This window comes from Typopeltis vanoorti, chromosome 13 (genome assembly GCF_054136105.1).
Source record: "Typopeltis vanoorti isolate ZY-2024b chromosome 13, IOZ_Tvanoo_1.0, whole genome shotgun sequence".
Lineage (NCBI taxonomy): Eukaryota > Metazoa > Arthropoda > Arachnida > Uropygi > Thelyphonidae > Typopeltis > Typopeltis vanoorti.
In genome coordinates, this window is record NC_143561.1 from 26,270,512 (window position 1) to 26,284,792 (window position 14,281).

Sequence of the window (14,281 nt, forward strand, 5' to 3'; positions counted from 1 at the left end):
AGAAATTCAGGAACCTGAGAGGATTATTAGAATTTTTCTTACCTTTTGCACAACTGAAGCAACACTTAACTGTGAGTTTTGATAAGAGAGCACCATCAGTGTGATCCACAGAAGCGGCCATTTTCTGTGGTGAACAACTACTTTGCTTTGATTTCGGTGATGGAATGTCCTGGACATTTTGAGGTACGGAATTGTCAGATGAGGATGAAAATTGATCGGAAACTCCACTAAAAGAATCATCATCTGTGCCATTCTATAGATGAAAAGTAAAGTAAAAAATAAATAAAGAAAAGTAAATAATGGATTGATTTCGAAAGTTATTTACATCGATTCTATGATTAACTTGAATTTGGTTAATTAAAGATAAATTATTATTTAAAAAAAAGAACAAAGGAAGAAACGGGAACACGGCGTGCAGCGTTTCATTGTTCGACGATTTAATTTTTACCTTTTGATATGAAAGAATCTAAACTATTATTGTTATTAAGGAAAACATCAAGATGTTTTTTTTTAATATTTAAAATATAATTAAACAACAGTCAATATAATATCTTCTTTCACTATGCGCCATTCCCGCTTCCTATACAAGGTCCGCGTGTTACTTAGATGAGACTTCTTGTTGGTACCACTCCCAACCGACTTGTCACCTAGCCTGCCGCTGGAGGGGGGGGGGGGGGTATTTTTGACTGGCAGTAGGAAAAACCCTACTGCCCGCACCCAAGACTGTCTAACTTGGCTATGGCTGAGGAAGATCCTCAAGTTCCTCACGTCTTCAATGGGAATCGAACCTGGGACACTCCTTCCCCAGGCATATGGTTGCGAAACGCAAAGCCCTAGGCTAAGTGCTCGGACTAACAGTCAACATAATATATGAAATGGAAATAAGTGGCAGATTACACCGAAATTCAATCAAATGACTGAAATATTAACTCGTCACAAATTTGACGAAAATAAAATATATTTTATTCTACCATTAATGAACTAGATTAAAAAAGAAAGCGGCCTTTTGTCTCATCATGAAAAAATGCGCGAAAATCAAAAATAACAAAACAAGTACAAAAATACATAAACGGTTAGTTGATTGGTATTTGGATTACAACACAATATTTTGTTTGTAGTTGTATTACTGAATAGCTTCTTGCCACTAATAATTGTTATCAACTTAAGTTAAAACAACAAGAAAGATCTATGTCGTATATCCAGGTACGCAACTGAGTGCTTATTAGGAGTTTTTGAATAGTTTTATTTATTTTTTTTTTAATGTTAATCCCACCTATGAACGATTGTTAGCCTGAGTGCTTATTAGGAGTTTTTGAATAGTTTTATTTATTTATTTTTTAATGTTAATCCCACCTATGAACGATTGTTAGCCTGCAGTACATTAGTATTAGTACTGTGGGTGGGCTAAGGGTTAGATAATTTGGAAATCTTTTAGAGACCAAACATAGCACTTTTCAAGCCACTTCAGGCCTCCAGTAAGCAGGGTGGTCGAATGAACACCAGCGACAAAATTTATCTACTACATAATGACATCCACAAGCATTTACGATGCTCACAGCCTTTTGATTGAAACGTAAATACGTTAACTATTCGGCCAACTAGCTCTCAAACATACATGCATATCTTCAAACGTACAAAAGATTATTATATCATTTGGAGTTAAACTATAATCGCATACTTGTTTGGTAACCTGGCCAGTTTTCCTCTTTTAAGCAAGACCAAAATTTTCTGGAGGAAAACCGAGTTGCTTCCATATGAAATCAGCTAACGCACCTTCACTTGAAAAAGTGCACATAAAGATTCCTTTGCGTTATGATGAGAATCAAACTTTGTTGATTATCGACCAGTGCTTTTACTTCCAAGGAAAACACAGAGAATAATAAATTTGGACGCATTTAAAGTTATAAGTAGACTACGAAAACGAAATATCATTTCTAAGTGTATATGGAATATTAACATAGCAAATCCAAGTAATCTGTGTCGCTTTTGAGTCGGTTACTTTGTATTTCATACGTGCCTCAGTTTAAATGCTGCAAGGATTTTTTTAAACCATAGTTGAACTTTCTTTTAAATGTTCGACTTGTTGGGAAATGTTTATAAACAAAAAAAGGTGACGTTTGGAATAAGATATGTCTTTTGTTGTCTGACGTTTTATGAAGGAATATTTTTAAAATATTTATCCGATGAGTAGGGGGCTCGCCTCTGAAATCTAGTGCGTTCGAAAACTTCCAAACACACTACATAAATTTTCTAGGAACTGGAATATCCTAGGCCAGTGATGGAGAACCTATGACACTCGTGTCAGCACTGATACACTTGAGGGTTTCAGGTAACCTTGAATGTTGAAAAATATTGGTATTCTGATGAAAAAACTGCGATAAATCGGGTAAAATCGCTCTCAGTTAAGGCGAAGGTAGGTTTTGGCTTTGAGAATAAACTCAAAATATTTCAACGTGATTTAGAAAGTGACAATTTTAAGTATTTTCCAAGAGTGAAAAATTTTTTTTAACGAAACCAGCCCCAAAAATCATGAACAACATATCAACCAATCTATCGAAGTTGTAAAGTCAGTAACTGAGCAGTTTTCTTCTAGATTTGAGCAATTTCGAATATTGGAACAAACAATCCAATTCATAAAGTATCCTGATGAAACAGAATTCATGGATCTTAAATTATATGGCTTTGAGTAGTTGGATTTAAATGATCTAGAAATGCAATTAGCCGACTTCCAGTGTAATCCTATCTGGAAAAGAAAGTTTATTGCTCTTAGAAATGAATTAGAAGAACTTGAGCGGGAATGTCTGCATGATACCGCATGTAAAAATTTAGATTGTGAAATTCTAAGCATGTGGAATAGTCTTCCCGAAAACTTTCATGCTCTTAAAATCTTTGCTAAAGCTCTTCTAACAATTTTCTCTTCTACATACTCTTGTGAAATTCTATTTTCTGCCTTAAATAATATCAAATCGAAAGGGAAAAATAGATTGAGCAATGATTTGAGCTCTGCCTGTGTAGCATTAAAATGTACACACTATAGCTCTTCTATTCATATTCCATAGCTCTTCTATTCATATTCCATAGCTCTTCTTCTTCGCTAGGTGTCGCACAGATATGATCGTCGGCTTATCGAGAGCTCCTGAAAAGATTAGTAGTATTTTGAATGATATAATCACGTAATCACAAGAAAGATATTTATTTAACCAAATATTTCGGTCTGGAAATAGCAGACCATCGTCGGTGGTATTACAAGAACAGTTTAAAAAATATACAAGCTAGAATACTAACAATAGATCGTTGAAATTAGAACATGCCGCGTGATGTTATATCACTAAGTATGAAACGAAATATTTTGAAGTAGAAACATGATTGAATTTGCTATTAAAAAAAAAAAAAAAAAAAAAAAAAAAAAAAAAAAAAATTAATGAGTAATCTTGATTAGGCTTTCCCAGATTTTTGATATAGATATGCAGTCATTACGATTCAGGTTGGGATGATGGAGCAAGGCCTCCACGCTTTCCTTGAACAAACGTTCGAACCTGTAACGGGATCTATGTAAGAGGCGCGTTTTGGACCAAAGGATGCTGTGGTCAGTTTCAATCCCGTGTTGAGCCAAACCAGACTTTTCAGGTTTATTGTGAAGAATGGATGATTGATGTTCTTGGATTCTTTTTTCAAGAGAACGTCCAGTCTGTCCAAAGTAAGAGAGATCACAGTTGCAAGGAATTTGATAAACTCCAGGAAGAGATAAAGTTGAGCGTTTGTCTTTAGGAGAAGGAAAATGAGAAGACAATTTGTTAATAGGAGAATACGTAGCTGTTAAATCATATTTCTTCAAAATTCTTGCGATAGGTTCTGAAATACCGGAGATATAAGGAATAGGTACTCGACGTATTGAATCTTTGTTGTTTTGTGGAGGATTATAAGATGTAAGAAGACGTTGAATACTTTTTTCAGAAAAGCCATTGAGTTTCATGTGTTGCTGGATAGTAGAAAGTTCTTTCTGTAGATAATCAAAAGTAGAACAATTAGTTTTGGCTCTTTTGATGAGACATTTTATAATTCCTGTTTTATGACATGGATGATGGGCTGATTCTTTCAGAATATAACGACCTGTGAATGTTGGTTTCCTGTATACTGTAGTTGTAAGAATATTTGAAGATGATCGGATGAGGAGAACGTCTAAAAAAGATAACTGGTTGTTTCTTATAATCCTCCACAAAACAACAAAGATTCAATACGTCGAGTACCTATTCCTTATATCTCCGGTATTTCAGAACCTATCGCAAGAATTTTGAAGAAATATGATTTAACAGCTACGTATTCTCCTATTAACAAATTGTCTTCTCATTTTCCTTCTCCTAAAGACAAACGCTCAACTTTATCTCTTCCTGGAGTTTATCAAATTCCTTGCAACTGTGATCTCTCTTACTGATTCTGAAAGAATCAGCCCATCATCCATGTCATAAAACAGGAATTATAAAATGTCTCATCAAAAGAGCCAAAACTAATTGTTCTACTTTTGATTATCTACAGAAAGAACTTTCTACTATCCAGCAACACATGAAACTCAATGGCTTTTCTGAAAAAAGTATTCAACGTCTTCTTACATCTTATAATCCTCCACAAAACAACAAAGATTCAATACGTCGAGTACCTATTCCTTATATCTCCGGTATTTCAGAACCTATCGCAAGAATTTTGAAGAAATATGATTTAACAGCTACGTATTCTCCTATTAACAAATTGTCTTCTCATTTTCCTTCTCCTAAAGACAAACGCTCAACTTTATCTCTTCCTGGAGTTTATCAAATTCCTTGCAACTGTGATCTCTCTTACTTTGGACAGACTGGACGTTCTCTTGAAAAAAGAATCCAAGAACATCAATCATCCATTCTTCACAATAAACCTGAAAAGTCTGGTTTGGCTCAACACGGGATTGAAACTGACCACAGCATCCTTTGGTCCAAAACGCGCCTCTTACATAGATCCCGTTATAGGTTCGAACGTTTGTTCAAGGAAAGCGTGGAGGCCTTGCTCCATCATCCCAACCTGAATCGTAATGACTGCATATCTATATCAAAAATCTGGGAAAGCCTAATCAAGATTACTCATTAATTTTTTTTTTTTTTTTTAATAGCAAATTCAATCATGTTTCTACTTCAAAATATTTCGTTTCATACTTAGTGATATAACATCACGCGGCATGTTCTAATTTCAACGATCTATTGTTAGTATTCTAGCTTGTATATTTTTTAAACTGTTCTTGTAATACCACCGACGATGGTCTGCTATTTCCAGACCGAAATATTTGGTTAAATAAATATCTTTCTTGTGATTACGTGATTATATCATTCAGTCTTATGTCGCAAGTATCCTTAAAACAACAAATAGTAGTATTTTGTGTTATCATTGGCAATTTTACTAGAATTTTACGTAGTATTTTTACTTTTTGTTTCTTGGTGTGTCTGTGCGATTTTTGTGTGTTTTCTGTGTTATTTTAATTATTATTTTTAAGATAAGATAGCGTACATATGGCACCGATAAAAAAAATGGCGGCAAGGTCGCCATGTTTGTTTAAGAGTTTTGATGTAAACGAGTTTATGCAATGTGCTGTCTGTGAGATGTATGCTTTGCGAAGAGCGGTGGGAGTCTGGTTAGGTGGTGATAGTGGAGTTAATATGTGCAGAAAGTGTAAGGAGAATGAGGATCTCAAGCGTGTTTCGGGTGGCGAGAGTGATATCGTTAACGATAGTCAGAATGTAGAAAATGCGGTGTGATAGAGAATTGCGAGGTAGTGCCAGATAGGTGTGAGAGCGTCGTTGAAAGTGTAAATGAAGGTAGAAACACAGAAAGAATGGATGATTTGATCGATAATGAAAATGGTGAGATAAATGCGAGTAGTGAAATCGCACGTTTGAGCGGAGCGATACACAGAGCAAAAAAGGCAACTGGAGCGTATGGAAAAATGTGTTCTGAACCTACCGACTAATAAACAGCGAAAGCCTGTTACGAAAAATAATAGAATGTTCGTAAATGTCAATAAAATGAAGGAGCGAGTGCTGTATGGGGATTCGCTATTAAGAGGTGTGATAGTTCAGAGTTTGACTAAATCGTACCAGCCGGGTGCGAACATAAAGGATGTCAGCGAATCTATTGGAGCGCAAAAACAGAGGGTGAAAGAGATGATAATCGTGGCAGGAACAAATGATTTGAAAGAAGACAAAATGGAAATGATAGAGGATGTGAGGGAATTACTTGAGGTAGCAAAAGAGAAGAGTGAGAGAGTTGGGATGGTGAATATTTTACCGCGGTATGACAGCGAAGTGTTTAGAAGGAGGGCCATAATTGCCAATGACTTTATGCGTGGGTTATGCATGGAGAGTGGTGTGGAATTTGTGGATGTGTGGAGTGAGTTCGATGGGCGAAAGGATTTATATAAGATGGATGGGTTACATTTGAATGGAGTTGGTGTATGGAGGCTTGAAAAAGTGCTGATGAATGATGTGGAAGTGGATGTACAGACTCAGGGAAAGTAGATTTATTAAGGGGGGGAGTAGATATGCAGATTTTAGGGAGGCAGTTGAGTGTATGAATGAGTATAATATGCCCGAGCGAGTATGAAGGACAACAAATCAGAATGGGATAGTTAGTATAAGGCATCAAATTAGGAATGGGACTAATGGGCTTCTGCAATTCATGTACACTAATGCCAGGAGTATTAGGAACAAGAAGAAAGAATCTTTGGCCTTGGTTGGCACTTCCAGGCCACAGGTTGTTGATATTAGTGAAACATGGCTGACAGAAGATGATAAAGCTAGTGGGATTGAATGCGGCGGGTATAGCGTGTTCAGGAGTGACAGGGAGAATAAAAAGGGGGAGGAGTGTTATTGATGAGTTGCAGCCAAGGAGTATAGAAGTTGAACTGCAGGATAGAGAAAAGAGCACATTTGAGGCTGTTTGGTGTGAGATAGAATCTAGCAGAATAAAATATACAATTGGGTGCTGCTATAGACCAGGTGATGGAATAAATGGTGGGGATAATATGCATAGCCAAATAGAAGAAATGAGTGGAAGGAGGGTAATTATTGTGGGTGATTTCAATTATGGTAACATTGACTGGAAAGAAGAGAGGGCACATGGAAGAAGGAATTGGATTTTATGCGGTTATTAAGGGACAACTATCTGCGACAGCATGTAGTGGAAAATACCACGGTGGAAAGAGAGTGCTTGACCTAGTAATTGCAACTGAGAATGTGGCTGTAACGAACATGACCGTGTTGCCACCAATTGGTGAGAGTGACCATAAGGTCATGACTTGGGAGGTGGCTAAAGGAGTGGAATTTACAATTAAGACAGGGTACATGTGGAATTACCGGGCTGGTAAGTATAACAAGCTTAGGAGTGTGCTTGGCTCAGTGCCATGGCATGTAAAACTGTAAGGGCTAGATGTAGATAGTGCATGGGAGGAGGCAATGGTTGACTGTATACCAAGAGTCCGAATAAGAAATCAAGTAGGGGTTAAATGGATGAATAACACTATTAAGCTTGAGCTGCAAAAAAAGAAACAATTGTGGAGGGAATTTAAGGAGAAAGGTGACCAGCAGGCGCAGGAACAGTATAAAGCTCAGGCCAGGATGGTAACAAGGGTGGTAAGAAACGCAAAAGCGGATCACGAAAGAAAATTGGCCATGCAGGCTAAAGAGAATCCCAAACAGTTTTTTCAATATGTTACAAGTAAAAAGAAAAATGTTCATGGCAGAATGATTTTAAAAAATGCTGAGGATAGGGAGGTAACCGAATCAGTCGATATAGTGGAATTACTGAGCGAACACTTTGCAAGAGTATATCATCCAGGTGGTGACATTGCAGGAATGGAAGAACCAACAGCTTATACTAGAATTGTGATGAATGAAGTAGAGGTAACTAGTCTCTTACAGAACCGCAATATCAATACATCTGTGGGATTGGATGGTATACCAGCTCGTGTCGTACGTGAAGCGGTTAAAGAATTGTCAGTGCCCTTGACCATTTTGTTTAATTTGAGCCTCGAGTCTGGGTCAGTCCCAAGGGGTGGAAAGAGGGAAAAATAGTTCCGCTGCATAAAGGTGGTTCCAAGGCTGCTGTTGAAAATTACCAGCCAATCAGCATAACAGGAATCATTATCAAGGTCTTGGAGAAAATAGGCAAGAGGAAAATACAAGATTGGATAGATGAAAATGGGATACTGTATCGGGGACAGCATGGTTGATGAATATGATTTGGGGTTCCCTCGATGAGTCTAATGACTCCCTGGAGTCGCCCGTAATAATAATAATAATAAAGCGATTTTCTACCAGCACTCAGCAACAAAAAGTCATTAAATGTAATGTAAGTTTGTAATTTCAGTTTATTAAATTAATTGTAAAATATGAATTCATAGATTTTATATCAATGTCCTATTAAATAAATAGCCTAATATGATATGAATAAGTCACCATCTATGATTATGTAGTTAAATTTATAATGCATGTATGCAAGTGGCACATCAACAACGTCAATATTTAAAAAAAAAAAAAAAAAAAGATGTTTGACACACCTGGGTAAAAAGGTTTGCCATCACTGTCCTAGGCCATTTTTGGAATATATTTTATTCCAAATGTTAAGAATAACTGAAATTTTGAATTAAATGTTTCCTTTACGTGATGCACCTACATTATAGGTTCCCAAACTTTTTCGGGCCACCGCCCACTTTGCAAGACATAAATTTTGTAACGCCCCCCCAATATTTGCTTTGTTTTTTCCCTCTAGTTAGCAATATAAGTTGTGCTAACTAGGCTAACTATAATTTACGATTTTATTTCTTTCTTGCCATTATTATTTTTACTCGTATTATTAAATTATATAAAATTGGGTTTATTTTTGTACAAATCAATTAGAAAAGTGGCTTTATATATTTTATATATTTTTTGAAATGAAATATAACGAATATATTTGCTACTGTAAACATAACCTATTATACACACATATATACAGGGTGTTCGGGATAAATTTGACATATTTATAATTAATTATATTTTTCCGTAAGTTACATGTATTAACACACACTTCTCTTCATTTAAAAGTTTGGACCCTTCTTCATTCATATACAAGATGTCAGAAAGGATGGATAGCTGGAACCCACCTGAATCATGGAAGAGAATAACTTGTATCATGATGATTCGTGCCCGCCATCAAAATATGGATATTACGACTGCTGCCCAATGCTCCCTGAATACAGTAAAAACAATCAGGCATGAACTAGAGACTTGCAATGGTGACTACGAGGATGTAGCAAGAAGAAAGATCCCTAGCAGACGATCTGATTGCGTTCGTACAGCAGAATTCCTCGCAAATCTGCAGGAACAGGTGTTGAAGAACCCTGGCATTGGAATTCGGGCTTTGTTCGTGGAGTTGCTAACTGTAGTCAAGCCCTGGATAACAAGGGTAGCCAATGGTAGGCCGTATGTATGGCAGCAGGATTCGGCCCCTTGCCACACCTCTGGGAAAAGTCAAAAATGGTTGTCTGAAAATTTCTACGACTTCACCAGTCCAAATGTTTGGCCTCCAAACTCCCCAGACCTTAACCCCATGGATTATTTTGTATGGGGCGCAGTTGAAAAAGACACCAATCGCACTTCCAGTAATACAAAAGCCCAGTTAATGGATAAAATTAAAACAGTTTTTGCGGCCCTTCCCAGGGAGACTGTAGCATCAGCTTGTTCGAGGTTCCGAAGCAGAAGTGAAGCTGTGATCGATGCTAACGGTGGTTATTTTGAGTAAATCTTGTTGATAGTATTGTAATTAACTCTGCCTGTAATGTTTTTTTGTCAATTCATTAAATTTAATAGATACAAAGAAGATTTTCTTTTTCCTTACGAAACTGTCAAATTTATCCCGAACACCCTGTACATGCTCTATTTTCTCATTGACATAGAAAATTGACATCTATTTCTATCTGACATGGTAAATTTTCAAATGATTAAATAATTCAAATAGAAAATTGATAAAAAAAATTGATCGTGTAAGACGGGCATAAGATGAATTAAAATGCAATATTTAAATTTTAAATGATTATCTAATCGCAATGGTATTTGGTGAGAAGAACATGAAACAAAAGATACAAGTGGAAGGAACTGATATAGAAAATGAACAATTCACATATTTGGGAAGTAAACTGACATATGACTTGGACTGTAAAAAAGAAATAAAGATCAGGATTGCAAAGGGAAGAACAAATCTGAAGGCCATGGATAACATCTGGAAAAGTAAAGTGATCAGTCTGCAAACAAAACTAAGAGTATTGGAAACATGCATCTTCAGCGATGCACTGTACGGATCTGAAACGTGGGTAATAAATAAGGAATCAAGAAAAAGAATTTTGGCATTTGAAAGAACTTGTTACAGGAAGATTCTAAGAAATAGGATGGGTACAGAAAATCACCAATGAAGAGCTCTATCAGAAGATACAACCAAAACAGAATCTAATGCAGAAGATTATAAAATGGAAGCTGCAATTATTTGGACACAGCTGTGGAATGAGTGAGGACCGAAAGATAAAGACATTTATGTTTGGTATTTTGGATGGTTTAAACAGAAGAGGTAGACCATACAAAGAATGGATAGACGATATAAAAGACTTGTGGAATGGGTGTACAAAAACTGCGACACTATGCACTGGACAAAGAAAGGTGGAAGAAGATAGTGAAACAGGCATCAGACATCAACGGGCAGTGAGCCCATGGTTCGTGATGATGATGATGATGAAAATCACGAAAATAATTAATTTTTAAATATATATTATTAATTTCTTCTATAAAGAAATTAATAATATATATTTAATTTCTTCTGATCCCACTATAGCCCCCCCCCCCTAGAAGGCTTCAGTGCCCACTTTGGGAGTCTATGATCTATACGGAAAAAAAAATGATTATGTGCTAAGCAGCTAGAATCACTTTGTTCTTTGCAGTCAAATGGCTTAGGTCAGTGGTTTGAATATTATTATGAAGATAATTGATAAATTTTAGAAATAAATGATAACCAGAAAACATAATATAACGAACTCTATTATGAAAATGCAGATATACCAAAGCAAAATGCTCAAAAATACACTAGTACATCAAGACTAGTGATAAAATTTTAAACAGAAATCACGTCTTTGCAAACAGGGAAAAAATAAAATAAATAAACAATGCCAATAGTATTAGGAATATTTGAATATCACGAAAAATAATGTTATCGATAAAAACATTTATCTTAAAAAATCAATAACGAGTTTAAAAGCACCAAAAATTATTGATATGAATTTAAGTATCGCGTATCCAGTAAGTGCTTCGAAAAGTTTCATTGGTCTAAAGGTAGAATTCAGTTAATGCAATTAGAAATAATAATGTTTATCAAAGTCGCTTTATAGTCTGTATCTAAAAGTTATTACTGATAGGTCATGTAACTCAAATCTACAGCGAAAATTTTCGAAGCCTTAAAATGACAACACTTAAATTCCATTCAGTATTTAAAAAAAAAAAAATGGAGTTCTTTTCTACCTCGTGTAGGCAGCTTTTTATAAAATACTATATGCCAGATCCGACAATAAAGTTACGAGACTACGAGCTAATTAAATGTAATTAAAGTTATTTTAAATATAATTCAATCATCAAAGTAATCCACTTAAATATCAGTGTATGTTCCAGCATGTCTTCCAGCTAACTAAATTATTTTCTCTGCTTGTCTGTTTTCATTTTAATAATTAAATGTGTATTATTTCATATTAAATATCGTATGTTTTCAACATTTTTGTTGTAGAATGGCGTTGTCAGTTACATCTCATGGTTATCGCCCATTTTACATTATGAAACGCAAATTTCGTTATTAGTAAAAACGAGGTGTTGTTATCGTATTAATTTCATAATTTTATTTTCAACTGCATGAACAGATGAAAATAAAAATTCCCAGACAACAATTTGTGATACAATTTGGGACTTGAATATGAATGCGTATTGTTATTATTATTATTAATTCAGGAAAACAACGTAACGAACGTAATAACAGCACTATCATCACAAATAAAAAGATTCCTATATTTAATATTACTATATTATTATGCATATAGAAACATTCATAAAAAAAAACCTCATAATAACACTTGTATTAATTACCGTGCTTTGAACTTAGTTCGAAACTGTAAGCGTCATGAAGCCTTGCCCTTTTTTAGAGTAAGGATCGTTTGTTGCCCTTTCTGAACGTAGATTAATTTTAATAATAATAAAAAAAAAATATTTTTTTTTGTTTCAGTCATCCCTGAAACAACAAAATATAATATATATATATATATATATATATATTTTATTTAAATAAATATGTAGGAATGTTTTAAAGCGAATAAAAGTTGAGCAGCTCTCAGATGTGAACTGTAGACTAAAATACACAAAGATTATTGAAGAAAAAATGAAAGAGTTTGAGAACAGGAACCAAACCTTGGAGATTCAGTGGCAAGCCTTGAAGAAAACCCTGATTGATTCAGCCAGACAGGCATGTGGTGAGGTTGTCTGCAAGGATAGAAAAATTAGAACCCCATGGTGGACACAGGAAGTTAAAAAGGCAGTGAAGGAAAAGAAGAAAGCATATCAAAAGTTCCTGGCAAACAAGTCAGTTTTTGCTCTTAGAGAATACAGAGACAAATGTAAGAAAGCGAAACACTGTAAAACTAGTTAAACAAAAGTCATGGGAGGACTTTGGCAAGAACATAGAAAATAAATATCAAGAAGGTGGTAAGATATTCTGGAGGTTGCTGAAGAAGCTTAGAAATGGAGGAAATAGTGCTGTAAAAAGAGTTAGAGATGATAAAGGTGACATGAAAACAGGAGAAAAAGATATTCTTGATGTATGGAGTAATTATTTCGAACAATTACTAAATGAAACAAGCAGTGATAGCACAGTGGTACTCCACAGGCATACAGTCAGGAATACATATCCATACTTGAAGTAGAAAAAGTCATCAAAGGCTTGAAATGTGGAAAGGTAGCAGGAGTAGATGAATATGCGACCAGAAATGCTGAAATATGGTGATATAAAAGTCTTACAGTGGCTGTACTGCATAGTTCAGAAAGCCTGGACAGAGGGACGAATTACCGATGATTGGAGTAGAGCTCTCATAGCACCCATATATGAAAAGGGAAATAAAACTGAATGTGAGAATTACAGAGGTATTTCCCTACTGAGTGTTCCTGGTAAGACATATGCAAGTATCCCTGAGAAACCGTTAAGAAGAATTGTAGAAGAAAAGCTTGGTGAAGAACAAGCTGGATTCAGGCCAAATAGAGGCTGCCAGAATCAGATCTTCACTTTACCACAAAGAGTTGAGAAAGCATGGGAATATAACAAAGATCTGTATTTAAGTTTTGTCGATCTGGAAAAGGCATATGACAAGGTGCCAAAAGAGAAGCTATTCAATACGCTACAGTTATATGGTGTAAATGGGGCATTATATCAAGCAATACTTCGTCGTTATTTGAGTTGTAAGTCAGCAATTAGAATTGAAGGAAGTACAGGAAGGTGGTTTAATGTTAAAACTCGGGTGAGACAAGGATGTTCATTATCCCCTCTGTTATTCATTATCTATATGGATCACATTATGAAGGAAAGTGGCATTAAACGTGATATCAGAATTGGAGATGTTAATGTCAGCTCTTTGCTTTATGCGGACGATGTTATACTTCTAAATAAATCCGCTACAAGTTTGCAAGATTCCCTGACTAAATTGAATAACTGTTGTAATAGATATGGTATGAAGGTCAGCATGAAAAAGACAAAGACAATGAAAATAGGTAGAATTGTTGAAAATAGCAACTGTGTTGTGAACGGGGAACCTGTAGAACAAGTAAAACATTTAAGCTACTTAGGCACGATTTTTACTGAAGATGGTAAATTAAATATGGAAATAGACAACATAATCAACAAACTGGTATGGTAGGAAGTCAATTGAATAAATTCACATGGAATAAGAGAGAAATTATTCGGAACACAAAATTAGCTGTATACAAGAAAGTGTTCAAACCAGTTTTAACTTATGGATCTGAGAGCTGGGTCAGAAGTAAAACACTTCACCAAAGACTAGAGACCGCAGATATGAGAGTTCTGAGAAAGATTAGAGGCGTGAACAGATGGCATCAATGGCAATATCATATTAAAAACGAGGATATTAGGAAAGAACTTGACATTGTCAGTATCCAGGAATGCGTTAGCAGAGCTAATCTCAGGTGGTATGGTC

At 35.5% G+C, this 14,281-nt stretch overlaps 1 protein-coding gene across 6 annotated transcripts in view; it reads right to left on the reverse strand.

The window, feature by feature from the left end:
* Window positions 1-14,281, reverse strand: part of LOC150100000 (uncharacterized) — a 206,416-nt gene that overhangs the window by 68,501 nt on the left and 123,634 nt on the right. For all 6 annotated transcript variants that reach the window (XM_090402364.1, XM_090402363.1, XM_090402368.1 and 3 more), the window contains one exon: window positions 43-253. In XM_090402364.1, the coding sequence (XP_090258490.1) occupies window positions 43-253 (211 nt within the window). The remainder of the gene's footprint in view (window positions 1-42; window positions 254-14,281) is intronic.